Source organism: Rhamphochromis longiceps, linkage group LG17, assembly GCF_057381845.1.
Source record: "Rhamphochromis longiceps isolate RC_006_pf linkage group LG17, R_longiceps_female_GT1.1, whole genome shotgun sequence".
NCBI classification, from domain to species: Eukaryota; Metazoa; Chordata; class Actinopteri; order Cichliformes; family Cichlidae; genus Rhamphochromis; species Rhamphochromis longiceps.
In genome coordinates this window covers 30,542,535-30,561,845 of record NC_140573.1, presented here as the reverse complement: position 1 = coordinate 30,561,845, position 19,311 = coordinate 30,542,535, and the positions used below count along the sequence as shown (strand labels likewise).

Sequence of the window (19,311 nt, the reverse complement as noted above, 5' to 3'; positions counted from 1 at the left end):
TGTTCTGAGGCATTCTTCTCTTTTTTCTGGCACCAAAGTTCTCAGTAATTAAAGAAATAAATTCCATTTCACATCTTTCTGAAATTAAAAAATGAAAAAGGATTCACATGCAGATACTTGCTAAAATAAAGCAATGAATTACTGTACTCTCTATACAATTATACAATATGTAATAAATGTTACTAAAGGTAAAACAGTTAATGACTGTGCTATAATCCTCTTAACATCACACAAGTTAATCGTTTTCCATTCATTGTAATAATAATAATAATAATAATAATAATAATAATAAATAAATAAATGATTTTCATTTCATACATCAATCAAAATAATTCTCAGAAACAGACCAAAAAATCAAGTAGGATGATACATTCAATGAGGTGCCCGAGTCAATCAAGTTGGTACACATGATGGCACTATTGCTGATAGATACGTGCCTATTGTGATGACATCACCTAGATGCTGGCTTGATGGCATCCTATCAGATGCGCCCAGATGCCCTCCCTGGCAAACTGGAATGCTTGTTGGAGAGCCTGTGCCCTCCCCCTCGCTGACCAGAGGGGCTGAGGCTAGGTCTGCGGCACGGCTTGGTCTGTTGTTCTTAACGCATTTTGTAGTCGTGGGAAATGGCGGCCTCGCATAGCTGTCCTTTAAAATCTAGCTCAAGGGTGAACTCCAGGTCACGCTGCAACAAACATTACCAAAAGTGAATTGAAGTAATCAGTTACAAAGAATTACACACAACCAAAAAGGCGAAGGACAAGCAGCACTGTAAGAAATATTTCCTTAATTAAAAAGAAAAGAGATTCTCTATTAATTAACAGCATGCACACAGCAAATAAACAGGACATTTTCTATTATTAACAATAACTACAGGGAACATAGGACATACCATTATTTGAATATTTTCTGTTATTTAATGGTGTGTGGTCAGGATACAGAAGAAGCAGCTACTTTTCAGCAGCTCCTTTGCCACAAGGGGTCACCGTAGTGGGTAGCTCTTCCTGACGCAGCCCCAAAGGGGATTTTGTGGCTCAGGCTGGAATTAAACCAGCTACTTTTTGCTTGCTAAGCAAATATGCGCTATTAGAGGCAGTCTACAGTAAAACAGGATGTTAAAAATATGGCATTTTTTACTAATTGAAAGTTTATCTATAGTAAAAAGAGGACTTTTTCCACTATTTGTATCCATATCTTTATTATATTTCTAAGTATGTTGCTGCTGTTGTAATTTAGGTAAATTCCCTTTTTAAGTCTAGAGAATTGTCTTGAAAATTTTTAGTCTTACCACATTCTTCTCGTTGGGCCTGACAGCAAGACTGCCAAAGATCTCCTCTCCCTTCTTGACAGTTAGGTAGTCCTCTAAATAAAACACAGTCTGTTTCCAGTGTGTGCTTGGGGCATCTGGAGCTAAAAATAGGATGTGATGGAGGGCAAGGGAAAAGGCATGGAAGTGAAAATGAAAGATGGTGGAGATGATAAAGAGAGAGGAGGAGAGAATTTGAAATTAGGTTAAAGAGGAATGGTGGTGAGGAAAGAGGAAAGAGGAGTAAAGAGGAGTAGGGGAAATAAAAAGATTTACAGAATAGTCTTGACAGGCACTAGACTGCCTTCGGCATGTTAGCATAGAAGAAGTATAACAGCAAAGTGCCTGAAATTCTCTCATCCAATGGGAAAAATACAGAGGCAGATAGAAGAGATCTCCTTCGGTGATGCTCAGCCTCAGGGCCAACAGACAGCCAAAAAATAGAACCTCCTCTACGTGATATTATGTAAGCACCGGATGCGTGAATGTATTAACATAAGCTTGCATAACATATTTCACTATAATAGGTGTCCTCAACAGCATGATGACGCGCTCGGTGATTCTGCTGGTTCAAACACTGGTCACGTAACACCAGCAGAGTGTAGCCAAGAGCTAAGGTGCAGAAATGGAGCGCCATCCATTTAATATCCACTGATTCACTGCTCAAACTACTCAAGTGGCTGCGGGGCGAGCCAGGATGTGAATCTGCTTAACGGTGCAAGCAAATCTTCATGTATCCTTGGCTACAGTTTTATACATTTTATAAACTTTTGTGGTGTAAAATAACTGAATAATCTAGGAGAAATAATATTTATATCAGGTTTTGAAATCTGTGAATCGCTGAACACCTTAGTTCAGTTCTGAAACACACTTGCTGTGACAAATAAAACTGATCACAAGTGAAAAAGAAATGTCACTCATTGGTGTTTCAGTTAAATAACAAGTGGATTTGGAGAATATGTGTTTTAAGGCATAAGTTTCAGAAAAGATTGTGAGTGTAGACATTTAAAGTTCCTTAGAATTGTTTTATCATTGAAAGTGAACTACAGGAGTTGTCCACTCTTTTCATAAACCTTTCTGTTGCATCGCATTGGGTACATTGCAATAGAGTCCTGATAGACAATCCTGGGAAGTAATTGTACTTGTCTGCTATGCAGCATAACACAACCTCACTATATAAGCACCACATGGAGAAAGTAATATCAAAAATGTATAGTACAGTACTGTGGAAATGGCTTGAATCACCCCTCAATTCTGTATATTTTCCTTCAATGATGGGAAATGGGTGCAGCAGTTTGTTGAAACGAGTTTTATTCAGGAATAGTTCTCCAGGCTTCTTGAAGGACATTCAGAATTCTTCCATGGATGTTGGCTGTCTTTTGATCTTTTCCTTGTTGGGATGATCCAGAGATTCAGGCTCTGGCCAACCCCTGATTGATAGTTCGATTCATGACTGATAGTTCCATGTGTGTTTTTCTGTGTTTGGGATCATTGTCATGCTGATAAATCAAACTGTTACCAATCTCTTTCCACATTATATTGCACGGTGGCACAAACCTAACTGCACTTTTCTGTGTTTGTTATTGAATCGATTTTGACAAGATCCCCAACACACCTCCACAACAAATTCATCTCCAAACCATGAGAGAGCCTCCCCTGTGTTTTACAGATGGCTGTAGTGACTCTTTCCTAAACACCTTGGTTCATATTGATGATTTAAACAAATCCAAAATGTAAGTTTTGGATTGATCACTCCATAACACCTGCTGCCACTTATTTTCTGTTCAGTTCTCGTGTAATTTGGCATGCCTCAGCCTTTCATTCCTGTTTTCCTGCTTTAAAAATGGCTTCTTTGCAGGCACCCTTCCTTTCTCATGAGACTTTACTGAGCCGTAGATGGATCAGCCAAAGTGCCAGATGCATCTTTTCTGGAGTTTTTTCTATTTTTTAAAAGACATGCATTTCAGACACTGTTCATCTGCTGTAGATAATTTTGTCATTTCTTTTGTCCTCCACCCGTTCAGTGTCCTCAATTTTGTTAATTAGACTACCCAGCATGCTCAGAAATGTCAAGGTTTTTAACAATAGATCTTAGGAATCACCTTGTTGGTCCAGAAATAGCATTTTAGGGCTGTTAAACTGTGGTGTCTTTGGAATTTTTGATAGATTCAGCTAAAGAATTGGAACAAATTATGTATTTTTGTAATGAATTGCTAGTCGCAGAGTTCCAAAAGATAAAATTACAATTCGTTTTTTTCTACGTTATCTGTTATGTGTTGAAATAAAACTGATTCATCCCTTGAACTAGGTGCCTTTTTTTAACGCTTGAATGATTCATAGGTCAGTGTTAAGTGGCTTACCAAATAAGAAATATTCCTCTTCCTTAAAATAAGTGAAAAAGCAGCCAATATCTAATGAAAAACCCTGGAAGATTATCAGAAAGCTGGGAGAACGACCAGTTAAACCAGTTTAACATTTTGAAGTCTGGTTACCAGGGTTGATCAAGACTTTTACACACACTGTACCAAAATATGTGACACAATTTTTTTTTCTATTTGATTGACCCAGAGGTTTAAATCTCAACTCTTTAAAATAAAAAAGGCTCCTGTTTAGCCTCACCAGTGGAGAAACCAGTCTTCTTGTGACATTTGGTGAATTCAATGGTGAAATAGGTGACCAGAGCATGGACGTAATCATTGCGCTGAATCTGCAGACAGAAGGCTGAGGTGAAGGACAGGTCCTCTGGCTTCACAGTGTAGATGTCCACTTCCTGAAAATAAAATTGCCAGTAGCTGATGTTATATATGTCAGGGCAAATGAGCTTGAAATCCATAACCATGCTATTTCAGAATAGAGCCACTGTACAATCACAGGCTTGCAACTTGCCACCACCATTTGCGATCTCTCACATACACATGCGGCACATGTATGTCAATGCTTCTTGATTATTCACCATGATTACTGTGCATGTGCAAGAATATGTGTGTGTGTGAAAGCCCACAGGTTGAATCACGGCTGGCAAATGAAGCCTGCTCGCACTACACATGCTGTGTGGGTGTCCTCCCTCATGTCTACAAGGGAGGGAGGTTTTGTGTGTGTGAGTATATGTGTGTGTTTTATATCAAACTGCCTTACTGAGGTAGCCACAGATCTAAGTACTTTGTCACCTGCTAGGCATCATACTGGGTTCAAAATAGAGGAGCAGGTGCATATCTGCTTTGCATGTAGATGATGCTGTATTTAGGAGGATGGAGGGGGATTTTTATTTTAAATTGCAACCTGTTCATCTTGCCCAGCCTATTGGGCTTTGGAGCACTCGGCCATGTGGCGTCACCATGACAGATTGTGATTTAACACCTCTGTCCTTTCCAATGATACCAGGCCAGTATCGTATACAGCAAATTGTAGGAGGAGAGAAAAAAATTCCCGGGAGCGACTTTGTAATTTTAGCAAGCGAGGAATGACTGGCAGTTTGAATTAAGAAGCGGTGAAGTGGCTGGCAGGGGTGGGTTGGGGTGAAGATGCCCTGAATACATACATGTAAAAAAGATACCTGCAGTGAGAATAAAATTTCAGACAGGCATGTCAGTGGCTAAGCTCCTCCATCCTAACACATGAATCACCTTTTCTTAACACAAAAGCAAGACCATCGCTTATCACACTGATGGAGAGCCCATTTCATTCCCACTGGTGACTCAATGCCTGCTCTTGTGTGACATTTCACCATCGCACAGAGGGAAAGACTGAGTGAGACCTCCCTATTCACTCAGACTACTGAGGCCTGACATTGTTTAAAATCAGAGAATGGGACACAAGATGAAAGGAACGGTGGAGTGATTAGAAAAGTGAAAGTGAGAAACGAGACTATAAAATGATGTGAGACAGAGATAATGAAAAAAGGGGCAATGAAGACATAAAATGCTCGGAATAGAAAGAAACATGATATATGGAGAGAAAAGGGACAGTGAAATAGAGAAAAGGTAAAGGTAGAGGGGACAAACAAAAAGGCTATCACCTCTGTGAATGCTCTCATCCTCTGTTCATTTGCGAGATGAAAGACAAGCTTCTGTTGTATCTTCAAGCATGAAAACAGAGCTGCAGCCTATTACAGCCAGCCAGAAATCTCTATTATGTACTAGAAAATAGACTCAATAGATGGGGAATGTTCACAGTGACAGAGGATCACAGCTGTCTGACTTTTTCTGGGAATTCATGTACCCAGGAGATAGAGAAAAACAAAAGTGTTTGGATATGTGCCACAAACAGGTATGAAATCATACTGTAGACAAAATGCGTTCACAAACTGGTACAAATGCAGACTAACCTTCAGAAGGCAGGCGTTCGTCACCACTTGCTTGGGATCTACCACATCTACCAGAGGCTCTTTGATGGCCACATTGCGAATGCAACTCATGTCGAACCCATATACGTTTTCCCACCCTGTACATACAAAAAGCAAACCAGATACCCATGTGAATGACCATGCACACAATATGTGTTTTCTGGATTTTTTTTTCTCCTTCAGTTTTCAGGCACAAGCAAAGCTCTGTTCTCCCTGTTCCTGCTAAGCTGTCAGCACAAAAAAGGTAGCAGAGAAAATAAAACAGAGCGCTTGACTCTGCCAGGAAGAACAGTCCCGCTGTCTTTCTGTCTATCCAGGCCGTATGTGGAGAAAGACAAGCCGTCCCGAAAATATACTCTGGCCTCCTCCTCTACCTCCTCCAGAATGTCTGGCATCCTTGTTTTATTATAATTTGGGCTGAAAACACACCAAAAAACACATTCACTCCCCCACTCACTCAGTCCCTTCACTCCACCTTGCTTTGTCAGGAGGCCAAACACTAAGTCTGTATCATGAGATGGTGAGTGTGCCACCAACGCAAAAAAAACTAAAAATAAAGAGTGTGAGGGTTTGGGGTAAAGTGAGTTCTTTTGGGATTTATGTGAAAGAATGTACCTTTATGTATGTTTAGATGTAATAAAGCACAGGAGGCCACCTGTGCAGTGAAAGGGAACTCAGTAGGCGTTATTGACCCAGATTCAAAGCCGATGTACGTACAGGTTTGAATGGCACCTTTAATACTGGATCACAATGTTAAGCTCAGCCCTCCAGCTGTGTTAGCTATTTGAACACATGCCGTGAGTTTGGAGCAGAGAAAGCAGTTCAGGATAAAAAGTAACACGCTGGTTTAAATGCTTTTGAACCTCTTGCTGCACAACAGGTTTCAATGCTAGATTAAACTACTTCCACTTAAATTAAAAATTATTTGCATTCACCCAATTTTTAATCTTATGGTCTTTATGGCTATAACCCAATAAATACCCTGTACATTTTAGCCACTTTTGCAGAAGGTACTGCTTTTTACTGTGGCATGTTTTGGGTTTTTTCCCCCTTGCAGTCACTAATCAGCATTTAAGAAAAATCTATGGCTTGTCACTGTCACATAAAGTACTGTTTGGTTTTATAACCTACAGCTTCACTGTTTTGGTTCAGTCTTAGAAGTAGCTAGCTCTTTTCAGATGTTTTCAGTTTGGGACTGAAAACATCTGAGGCATTTGAGGCAAGCAGGAAAAGCTCAGTAGGTAGAGTGGTGGCCCCATGATCGGTAGGTTGGGGGTTCGAATCCACTGAACGACTACCCTGAGGTACCCCTGAGCAAAGTACCGTCCCTACACACTGCTCCCCGGGTGCCCAATGGCTGCCCACTGCTTCACTGAGTGAATGGGATAAATGCAGAGAGAAATTTCCCCACAGGGATCAATAAAGTATACATTATTATTATTACATTATAAACAAGTTGCTCTACTAGTGAGGAGAGTGGAACCCAGTATTTTAATTTAGCAACTGATGAAGTCTAAAGCTGGTCAAAGAAACTGACTTTCATTTGCAGTCATGTAAAAAAAAAAAAAAAAACTTCCACAGGACTATGCACTTTAGCAGCTTGTAAAACCACCTTTAACAGCAATTTCTACGTGACTTTATCAGTCTCTCACATTGTTGTAGAGGAATTCTGGCCCACTCTTATTTACAGTGTTGCTTCAGTTCTTTGAGGTTTGTGGGCATTTGTTTATCCACAACTCTTAAGGTCTCAACGCAGCATTTCAATCAGACTCAGGTTTGTGCTTTAACTGGGGCATTGCAACAGCAGTATTGTTTTGTTTTCCATTTTTAGCCATTCTGTTGTACCTTTGATGCTTTGCTTGGGATCATTGTCTTGCTGCATGACTCCTTATCAGACCATATATAAAGTAGACAGAAAGGCATGAAGTGGGAAAAGAAAGGGCCTCGGGTCTGACCCAAACCTAGGCTGCTACCTTTCACCCTCACAGAGGCTTTCTCCCAGCAAAGTAAACACTTGTTCAATCTTTTGTACTGCCACAAACATTAACATGCTAACTCACACCTGTAGAGTCTGAAATGTAACTTTTGGACTTTTTGTAATCTGGTTTTACTGACTACTTAAATCAGTTCGGAATACAAACCAAATTTAAACAAACATTCATATGCACTTTATCTACTACTCATCCACAGGAACCATCACGCTGTGACGCAACAGTGGGCACTAGTTAAACACAGCTGAGAGGAAGCCCGAAAGAATTTAAATGAAACTGCAACAAATGTATCGTAACTACTCACAATGTATCTTAAAGTCCTTGTACTGCCGGTCTTCAATGGCTACCACGTAGAGCGCTGCTCTGTCAGGGAACATCAGGCCTCCAGGTTTCTGAATACAAGAAGAAAACAAAAGTCAGGTATCCAGTGAACACACACACAAAGGCCATCAATCACTCATACTGTTCACACACCTGGCATGTAATAAAAGATCACATGTGCTGAGTTCAAAGCCTGCTGACAGCCATTGAGGTTAGCAACCTGATCATTCATGTATGACCTCAGCATCTGGCGAGCAGACACATGCAAGCGAGCGTACAGTAAATTCTCCACTTCAACGCTGTGTGCTGTGTCTATGTGTCAAATAGCCTTATTTGTCCAGCCAGCCACTCACAGACACACACGCACATAAAGCCCTGCTTAACTCCCCAAACCTCCCGCAGCACTATCTTACCAGCCACTTGTCCCTGGCAAAGATGACCGTGTTGAGCATGGATTCGTAGAAAAGGCAGTAGCCCATCCACTCTGAGATTATAATGTCCACCTTCTCCACGGGCAGCTCCACCTCCTCCACCTTGCCCTTGAAGATGGTAATGACTGCAGTGTGCATAGCCACAAAACAGCAGGCAGTAAATTACTTCACAGCTTCTTCATCAGATTAGAGCAAATGACCTTATTCTCAAATGACAATGTTTGTATGCCTTGGGATTGCTGTAAATTAGTCCAACTTAATTATTGTTGTCATCTGGCGCCTGATTTTTTTTTTGGTGCATGCATTTTATTTGTCTCATTTCCCCATTCTGACATCTTTGACCTCCAGAGGAAGAAGACACCACCAATTTAAAGAGGTGTTACACGGCAGGGAGTTTTGTATTACCAATTGACCTATGATGTGCAGTATATATCATTAATTTCATTACTAAATATAAGGAAAAATAATTTTAAAAATGTATACATTTTCTCAGGGCAGGTGTTCATTCATCCAGTGAATTTAAGCCATCTGTGTTCCACAACATTAATGAATGCAGTGCACAGATGCTTTCCTTCTAAAGTAGCATAAAGGGGCAGTTACTGAATTTATGCCAAGGTTTTGTAAATTGAGCTAGTCACAAAATTTCATTTATCAAATATTCAGAACTTACAGGAAAATTCAGCAATTCAATACTCTGCCCCTAATAACACAATTGGAGGTTAAATTACCTTTTTCTAATGACTGATAGTCAGTTCTACATCTACTTTTGGAATATTTATAGTTATTAATGCATAAACGGAAGTCCTGACATTATAACTTTACCACTAGTCTATGTTCAGGGGATCAAAAGCCAAGTACCTGAAATGTAAATATAAAAGATTAAATTAAAACCAGCCTAATGTCAAATATGTAGGTTATGAAACCAAGCATCTGTTTCCCATCCTCCCTCTGTGAAGTTCAGGGTGGCATTTTACAATGGTAATAAGCCCCACTGAGGGGATTCTGATTGATGGCAAAGATTACTGTTATTTGACGAGCTGCCATTTAACCATCAGGACTGTGACTAATATTGTCAAGTGTGACGGTAATGATGGAAATATACAGATTTTACACGCTACTTCTCAACCAGATATGTTTGCATCGTTCTGTCTTCAGATAGGTGGATGTGGGATTATGGCAGTAATGAGAAACAATACTTCTTCTTACCATTGTGCAGGTGATTCGACTTGATAATCTTCTCTGAATATTCAGATATACTTGAGCATTCAATCTGCAGGATCACAGAAAAATAACATCCAGTTAAAAGGTTGAGACATGGAGTTATTGGTCTATCTTTAAATTAAAAACAAACAAACACTTTTTTGATCAATTTATCAATAATTAGAAAATATTTCATGGGTTTTAGTGTGAGTAAACACACACAAAAAATTAATCAAATCCATCTAAAAACACTAAGGGGCTTTTTGCATCTTCAAGTGCAAATAACAGTGTCTATGGATGCAGCTGCTGTTCTTCCAGATAAGTCATCTCAGATCTGGTGCCAAATGAAAACTCATGATTAAACCTTCCTATTCATGGGTATACTACAGCCTATAAATCATACATAACTGTGGGTTACAACACCAACCTGTCACTTACAGCTGTTCTCTAAGGGGAGCCAGGTGTCTCTTATTGCCTCTGTCTAACAGAGTTTGCCTGACAAGCTCTTAAGATACATTTTTAAAAAGCCAGGATACTTTTTTATTATTATTATTAAAATAAATGTATTTGATATGGAGGAGTCAGAAGTCAAATATGTGTAGACTGCAACTATTTCTCTCATAAAGATTTAAACAACAGCAGTGAATGTTTGATTGCAGTGAAGCATTTGTTTGTGGTCAGATAGTTCATCTATTTGTCTCACCCCGTACACATGTTTGGCACCGGCGTTGGCAGCAAACATTGAGAGGATTCCAGTGCCGCTACCGACATCCAGGACTATTTTATCTTTGAACACGTGCTTGTTGTGGTACATGGCATTCCTGTAGGTCAGTGTCCGCACCTCATCTTTCAGCATCTCCTGCAGTGATAATAAGAGTAAGAGTCCATGTTACCTGATGATTTTTCCAGTACCGGCACGCATACAAAGGACCAAAAACTCAACTACCAAAGAGCAGTGTGATTCATAAAAATCCTCAAAGGAATACATATTACACATTATGTTACATAATGGATCTACATTGTGGCAAGTGTGGGCAGTTTTGAGAATACATTGATTTTTTTTCCATGAGTAATGATATGGAAAAGGCAGTATTTAGGCCAAAAGCGTTAGTGACAGTGGCAGAGCTTCTTGAAATAGACAGGAGTACAACACAAAGCCTTTGGGGACTGCCTGATACCCTTCTCCCTGAGCCCATTCACATATCCCACTTTCCTTCTTTTTCACTTTGCACTGCTTTAATCAGGACACACTGGTTGACTGCAAGCAGACAAAAAGCTGACCTATATGCTAAATGCAGACACTGTTTAAGAGGTCTATATGTTCCTAAACTTTTCCACCATCTCTTTGTCACATACCAAGGTCATTAGTTGGGCTGTGGCCTTGGCACTTTACTTCAGATAGTTTTAAAAGACAAACAAACACTTTTTACTACTGGAGTGCTGAATATGGATTTTTACCATGCATATAATGTTTTTAGTGGTGCTTGGTAATAGAAAAGCCTTGTGTTTTGTCAGTTGTCAGCTACTGAAATCACTTTTAATACTTAAAGTTTGGTTCATGCTGGGAGTTTATTATTCGATAAATTTAATAATTTCAAAAATGTTGCAGATGCTTTTGTTTAAATCTCAAACTCCTTTTAAGGGCAGATTCTGAGAGTTCTGTTTTTATTTGTCTCCATTTTGTTGCTTTTAGTCGTTCGTTAGGCTTTCCCTTGGCATCTGTTACCTTAAGTGGATCTACTGAACTGAAGGTTTGATTTCTGTATGGACAAGGTTCACAGTTATTGAAAATACAGCATAAGAATATGCATCAAAATCAAAATAAAAGCCCAATTGTCCTTGTATATTATAGTGTTAAATCGGTTTAGGTTATTTTTTGACATATCCTACTAGTGTAAAGCCAGCCAAGCATGGTTGAAATTCCTTGGCAAAGATAGAAAGAGTCAAGGGGGTGCCTTTTTTTAAAAATTCTAATCATACCAAGCTGCTGTTTTTCCAGCCCTGTCTGCATACCTCATGGATGCCAAAGTGAGCATAAGAGTCAAAGTAGTAGTCCCGTGATGTCATTTCCTCGGGGCTGATGAACTTGGCAATCTTGCCTCGACCAGGACAGGTGGCCAGTGCTGCTACATGAGGCGTATGGGGAACGCAGGGCACATGGTGGGTAGTAGGCACTGGTTTAGGCAGTGGGGAGGGCTGAGCAGACTGAGAAATGGGGGACATTACAGGCTGCTGCCTCTGTTAAGGACATACAAGAAAAGAAAAAAAAGGGAGAGTTTGTAGCATCATTTAGACATCACAGTCAAGTTAATGGTTTAAAACGAAATTATGGGAATACATAGGTTACAGGTTAATAACGGTCTTCTAGAGAGATCATTCAATTCAAACCAAGAATAAACTCTGAAATGTTTTTTAATTGTATTGTAAAGCCATTTCCATAACACATATGAGACAGCGGTGATACACTGTGCACTCATGGAGGAGCCGGCAAGAGATGCAGGTTCCGCTTCAGCACCAAGGACAGCGGACATTATCACGTTCAGCAGCCCATGTCCGTGCATCAGTAATGAACCACTTAATCGAAATGCAAATATTCCATATGCATCGTCTATTTTAACTGCATTTCCATGCGTCTTTTGAGTCTAGAGCTGTCCTGACATCTGCAGGACATGCACTTTACTTAGCTTACAAGCCATCAGTGCAAAATCTATTCTTAAACTCGTCTCCATAATTATCGCTGAAAAATACAGAGATATGCATAATATCTACACCAAATGTGTTGACACGATCAAAAAATACCAGACGGAGAGTTCACCGGTCCCGCTAAATGCGGTGCAGGACACCACAAGGTCCCTACCTCTGAGCTGTCCGCCTCCGCCATCTTCCGCCGTAGCAGCAAACAACGCGACGAATGCCTCAGTCCCATGAGAGCTGACGAGATTTAGGCTACAACTCTTTTAAGTGTTCGGGGGCTCTGAAATCCTAATAGAAACGTGGGAAAAATAACAGAGAGCCACAGAATATGACTGGAACACACGGAAAAGTGAGGGTCATTCTAAGAATGTATCACAATTTCTTACAAATTAGGCTAAACCCACTCCCGGTGGAAAGTTGTGAATATGAATTTGAGCGAGGTGAAACGTTCGGATATCCATACTATAAATGCGATACAGGTTGTTTTTAGTGGGAGGACTCAGGGAGGCAGAGCAGTCTATTGGCTGGAGAGATGGTGTTGCGAGTAGAAGGTTGTAGGTTTGATACCAGCACTAGTCGGTCCTTCCGTTAAAACCCTCGTGCGCCGCTTCAGCGTAACCCGCTCGCTCATTTTTACATCTCCGGTAAAAGCAGGCTATCAGAGAAGACGCGAAATGTGCCGCACCACCACCAAGAAAGACATTCAGTCGCGTATTACAAAAGCAGTTCCACAAAAATGCTTCTCATCAGCCACTTCATCTCTTGGAAACAGCTCTCATCACAGGGACTCCGACACCAAAAGTCGCATCTTTTTGTGTTAAAGCCCTTTTAGTTGTAACGCCGAAGGCTTTCTCCGCAGAGAAAGTTTAAAAAGGGGAGTTCAAACTGCTTAGTGTGCACCCGCCTGCCCGTTAAACTGGGACCCCGCTGACGACATGAAACGAGTGGTGACAAAAATACAACTGTCACCAAAAAGAATAGCTTAATCTCTGCCTTCTCAAAGCTAGATTCCTTCTCACACCAGACTTTCCCACAGTTAAAGGACCCAGGCAACCGGCAAGATTCTTAGTGGCTCGCTTATATAACACAGGTGTTTGAGTTGGAGAAGAAAAAAACAACAACTGCAATACAAACGTGGTATGCTAATTCTGACCATGAGGCTGTTTAATGTTGAGAGAGGTGTAGGCTACCTATAGGTCCCTTAATGATATCTGAATTGTAAATCGATTAAAGGTGTGCAGCTTCCGATTAGTAGCAGTAAATAGTTTTTAATTACTTGGCACAAAGCCTATCAGAATCATGTTATAGTTACATTGTTACTTGAAAGTTGATTCCGTTTATAATTTCATGGTAATTTGTGGAAAGCTGAAAATGATTTTGACGATATCTTTTTTCAGTGTTACAACCAAAACGTACAAAAAAAGCTATTTGACCCGATTCATGACTGAGTAGTCTACCACAGACAACGCATGGAAACAGTCATGTATTCGCTGTGATATGAAAATCAGTCAGAGCAGGTCCATTCAAACAATACACATATACATTAATTTCTGAGCACATTTTTTCATACGTTATTCGATCATTTCCGTTTTGGAATCTTTATTTTAAGTGTTAGAATATATCCATCCATCCGTTTTATGTTGTTGGGGGACAGCAGCCTCAGCAAACCATTCCCCTCCTCCTGGACTCACCGAGGCGTTCCTATAGGCCAGACAAGAGATGTAATCTAGCCTCCCGGTAGGACATCCCCGGTAAAGCTCGCACAGGAGGCACCCAGGGGCCCAGCTCACACACCATAGTTAAAATATTTAAATTTCAACTAAATTTGTAGTAATGATCGGATTTCCTCACTTATCTACACCACACTCCTTGTCCTTGATTTCTTATCATTTCTTATCGTTCCTCTGTCCCTTAATAGAAACCACATATATAGAAACTATCCTCCCTTTCAGTTGTCTTTTGCACTTCCATATCGGAAAGTAGTTACTGTAGGTTATTTTCTGCTTATGCGTTAATGTAATTAATTAACTTATTTATCCTTAAGTAAGGTAATGACTTAAGTTCTAATGCTTTTTGTCTCTTGAGTTAGCTGTCAATGTGGGATTTTTTCCCCCTTTTGTTCAGTTAAAGCTGCCTTTCATTCTTCAACACAGCTTAAACTCTAATAGGTAAGCTTTCTTGTAATTTCTTAGTTCTGCAGGCTTCTTGAAACACATCCGAGACTCTTCTTTGGATGCTGGCTGCCTTTTGTTTTGTTTTCTGTCAAGATGATCCCACACTGCTTCGATTATCTTGAGGTTCGAACCCTGGAGAGATCAATCCATGACTGATGCGTTGTTTCATCCAGGCATACTTTGACTACATTGGCAGTATGTTTGCGATCATTGTCGTACTGAAAAATGAAGTTGCTGCCAATCAGACACTACGTGGTATTACATGGTCGATCAAAATCTGGTGGAACTTTTCTACATTCATAATTTGATTAATTTGGATAAGAGCTCCAACAACACTGGCTGAAATCCAGCCTCAAAGCACGGTAGAGTATCCACGCTGTGTTAAAGATGGCTATAGACTTTCACTGTTGTATCTCTCTTCGGACCTCTTCCATGCATATTTCAAATTTGGATTCATTACTCCATAAGACATATTACAGCTGATTTTTTTTCCAGTCAATTTCTTGTGTAATTTGGCACACCTCAGCCTTATTTTTCTCTGTTCTCCTTCCTTAAGAATGGCTTATTAACAGCCACCCTTCCAACTCAGATAACTTTTGATGAGGTTTCAGTGAACAGTAGGCTGTTTAAATGAAGGGCCAGCTACATCTCAAATGGCCTTCAGAAAGCCTGGAGATTTTTCAAGACCATTATAAAAAATGACAAGCAAGTCTGGCTCTGTGGAATCAAAATCTAAAGAAATGAAGAGTGGCTCAAGACTTTTGTACATTACTGTAACTCCTGTAACTTTTAAGCATGCTGCCCTCTTTCTTCATCCCAATCAGAAGTCACAGCAGGTGCTTTTTTAGTGGCTGCAAAAGTCAAAACACCTGCTGTGTCATCACTGATTGTGTTGTGGCTCTAAGCACAACAAATGTGTACTTTGAATCAATAGAGAGCAGTGTGATTGACCATTTTTAGACTTTTTTTTTTCATCCCAGTAGCCTACCGATATTCACTGGTGTTGTTTCAGGTCAGAGATTTCTCCCCTTGTATTTCACATCAACCTCATGTAGAGCTGACCCTAAATCATTCTATTTCTATTTTACACCTGATTACACAGTTGGCCCTCCTCAGTCTTTTAGACATACGACTAAAAGAAAAAAGTATATGTTTTGCTTAAGATGGGATAGAAGATCATGTTAAGGAGAGAATAATGCAGTTAAATCCTGCAATGTAATATTCACGCTGCCTTCTTCCAAGAATGTCAAAATATCTTTCATCGCACAATGTTTGATTTCCATTTCCAGAGGTATCCGTACCTCTTTCATTACTCTCCCTCAGTCTTTTCATAGTCTATCAAAGGATTCAGTTAATAGTAACCCACTTTGAAAAACATAACAAAACATTTGTCGCAAGGAAAAATGGGCTCATTTCCCATTAATGACAGACAACACACAATGAAACACACTGGTTTTTAGTCACAGTTATGGGTGAGCTCCATCAGTGGTGCTTAAGAAGATCAGCCCACGCATCACACTTGAGGATAATGCGAGCGCATACACTTTATCATCCACACAAATCAGTGTGGGGGCAGGAGCACACAGGCAGGAGTCAGGAGTGAAAGCAGTGGGCAGAATACTATTGATTGACTTATAAGTCTCACAAAGCTGTGAGCGTGACAAAGACGTGAGTCGCAGCAAGTTCCATCATAAACCTATAGCGTTAAAGACTCCAAGCAGGGTAGCAGCAAGGCTCGGCGACACTGACCTTTAGCCTGTAATTATATGAAGAATTAAATATCTCTATATCTTCTTCAAGGTGTGTTATGTCTTATGCACACACTTAACCAGAGCCACTGTAATCTTTTGAAGCAATGTAGTGCATTCAATGGGTCAAAATGGCACAGGGAAGACGTTACAGTCCTTTTGTATTTATATGAGTTCTGCCTAAACTATGAGGAATGCAATATAAAGGAACGATATGAGAAAATCAGTCTTGACGTGAAGTTTATTCAGGTAACTTTTCAAATACATAAAATCAATTCATTTCCAGTTACTGCTAACTACAAAAAACAGCTTAAACAGAGAGTTCATCTTCTCATCTTAGTATCATCTCTTTCTGTGAATCTGATAAAGCTTTTAATTTGAATTTGATAACAAAAAGCAGAAGGTCTGGCATGAATTTCTGTGTGTGTGTGTGTGTGTGTGTGTGTAATTTTTTTTTTTTTTAAATTCACCTGCATGTAACCTTGTCTAAATACAAAAATATACATACAAATATCTTGTCAAAGTCTATCTTACTTACATTATGAAGTCAGCTGGTAATTTTAGCCACTGAAATATATTAACATCATAGCATATTACATTAGACAAAGAAGGCAAACATATAGAATGATCTTGTGATGAACTTCCAAGCAGATATAGTTTTACATACTGATTATGGAAATGCTGAAGCCTAGTTTGTCTTCTGCAAATGAGGATCATACTAAGCTAATCTGTGAGGTACAGGTGTTATGACAAGAGGGGCAACATTCATTTTGTCTGTGTTATAATGAGGGCAAAAATATGGATAAAGTTTGTCTTTAAAGCGAAAGCCACTGAAAGAGTAGATGTGTGACTTGAAATCCACATCATAGAAAGAAACCACTCCCTTATCGTAGTCCACGAAGATGCCCACTTTTTGAAGCTTTTTTAACTGTACCAATATAACAGCTGAATTTTCATATCCATAATACTTGCCCTCACTTAATCCGATGGTCCAATAACCATCTGAAACTGATAGACGTGTGTCTCCCTTTCTATCTACAGACTCTCTCACCACTCCAACAGTCCACTTACTCTTATCTTTCACCTGCACCTCAAAGTAAAACTTCCCCCCTGTGAAGCCCTCCTTTGCTAAGACTTCTGGATACATCTCAAATCTTTTTGGATTTTTTGGAAGATTCTGTTTTTCTGCAGTTCCAACTTGTTTTCGGTCTTGACTAATGGTAAGTGAGCAATGTGCTGTGTCGGGATCAATAGTCAAGTCTACTGCATGTTCTCTCATTCTTTTCATTTTGATCTCTGGAACTTTCTCCAAAATTATATCAGCTGTTTGTTTCACCTGAGCCATGGCTCTTCTCACTTCATTAAAAGACAAGTTGCTGTAAACACCAGCACTGGACCAGCCCTTACTTGAAGGAGCCCGTAAGCTTGAGAAGTTCTGGACAAGACAGTGATGGTCCTCAGATCGTGACAGCTGCTCCAGCTGGCTTATTCTGCTTTTAAGCTCAGCAACTTCCATCCTCATCTCTTTCAGAAAACCTTCAGCCTTTTGTTTCATCGCTCTGTGCCTCTCTTCAATCACCTCAACAACATCAGCTTGACTCTTCTGAATAGAGCGAATGAAGTCAGTAAACATCTGCACACTGGCTTCTTTCTCTTCATCGGCTTCTTTCTGGCTGGCATCAAGTGACTTTTCAATTGCATCTATCTTATCGCATCGTGATTGTATCATCTTGTGGATATTTGCCATTACCTCATCATTTTTTGCTAACACAGCCTCATACTCTTCCTCTAGCGAGATGACATTGTGACTCTTGTGATCGCTTTTGAAACACAACACACAAACACAGGCCTTGTCAGTCCTACAATACAGTTCTGTTATCTTGTTGTGCTTTTTGCACATCCTCTCATCAAGATTAATCACAGGATCGATTAGTTTGTGGCTCTTAAGCACTGAAACTCTCTGATGAGGCTCCAGGTGGACTACACAGAAAGAAGTAAGGCACATCAAACAAGACTTAACGGCCTTTTCTTTCATCCCGGTGCAGATATCACAAAGAACATTTGTTCCTTCTGGGAGCTCTCGGTCTGAAGTTGACACTTTGACTTGGACCAGCTTTGCAAACTCAGCCGCTAACTCAGACATGGTAGTGTTGACGTTGAGTTCAGGTCTCGAAGAAAATGTCCTTTTGCAAAATGGACACTGACAAACGTCACTAGAGTCCCAATACTTGTGGATACACGGGCGGCAGAAGTTGTGTCCACACGGGGTTGACACTGGCTCGGTAAACACGTCCAAACAGATGCAGCATAAGAACCTCTCCTCTGACAACAGACTGCTGGCAGTTGCCATATCTGCACAAGAGCGAAATACAATAAATAAATGAATACTAATAACCTAAAACTAATACAATTCAACTCAGTGGACTGAACAAACTGCTCAGACTGTGTAAGAAACCAGTAAAGTAACCATACCTGCAAAGTCTCAAGTTTCTGATTAATAAAAGCTGCGAAAAATAGAAAGCAAACTTTCTCTATTTAAAAAACAGTTCTCTTTGAGGGGTTTTACTTAAGTTTCGTTTCAACACGTTGGCGTCCAGAAGCGGCCCTCCCCCAGTGGTCACTTACGATACGCCTCTTAATTTTTTTTAACCCTTTCATGACATTAAAATTGGTGTGAGCCGCATTAAAAATATATATAATTTAAAAGCGCAAAAAAAAAAAAAAAAAAAAAAAAAAAGATAAGAACTTAACTAAGGGGGCTCTGGGAAGCTCGTTTTGGGGTTTATGTAGGTAAATTTATTATGGATTAAAACGCCCCCCCCCCCCCCCCCCCCCAGAAAGTTCTAAATTATAGGCTAAAGTAAATTGGTTACGTGTTAAAACCTTATACTTATATAGGATAAAGTAAAATGTACTAAATTAAGGAATTGTATTGTTTGTAAAGGTGTTGAGACCGTTTGCTCAAACCCACAGGCGTTAGCCTCCAGAGGATGCTAGATGGAACGTGTGCGAATCACTCAAATCATTCGGATCCGTCCTCTTGGGAAAATGCATGTATGGAGAAGTGTTCACACTGATAGCTGTGATTTTTACTTGGACCAGAA

The 19,311-nt window shown here is 40.0% G+C and overlaps 2 protein-coding genes across 2 annotated transcripts; both read right to left on the bottom strand.

Annotated features, from left to right (window-relative positions):
- Nucleotides 1–559: 559 nt before the first annotated feature.
- prmt8b (protein arginine methyltransferase 8b) lies at nt 560–12,701 on the bottom strand. Its single transcript, XM_085387176.1, has 10 exons — nt 12,449–12,701; nt 11,605–11,829; nt 10,295–10,450; nt 9,598–9,661; nt 8,374–8,516; nt 7,944–8,031; nt 5,631–5,746; nt 3,926–4,076; nt 1,289–1,410; nt 560–685 (listed from the first exon to the last, which is right to left on the bottom strand). The coding sequence occupies exons 1-10, from the start codon at nt 12,515–12,517 to the stop codon at nt 602–604; spliced, it is 1,218 nt and encodes a 405-aa protein (XP_085243302.1). The 5' UTR covers nt 12,518–12,701; the 3' UTR covers nt 560–601.
- A 3,840-nt stretch (nt 12,702–16,541) lies between these two features.
- Nucleotides 16,542–18,813, bottom strand: LOC146649947 (E3 ubiquitin-protein ligase TRIM39-like). Its single transcript, XM_085386825.1, has 2 exons — nt 18,680–18,813; nt 16,542–18,559 (listed from the first exon to the last, which is right to left on the bottom strand). Exon 2 carries the CDS (start codon nt 18,555–18,557, stop codon nt 16,926–16,928), a length of 1,632 nt encoding a protein of 543 aa, XP_085242951.1. The 5' UTR covers nt 18,558–18,559; nt 18,680–18,813; the 3' UTR covers nt 16,542–16,925.
- Between the last annotated feature and the right edge of the window lie 498 nt (nt 18,814–19,311).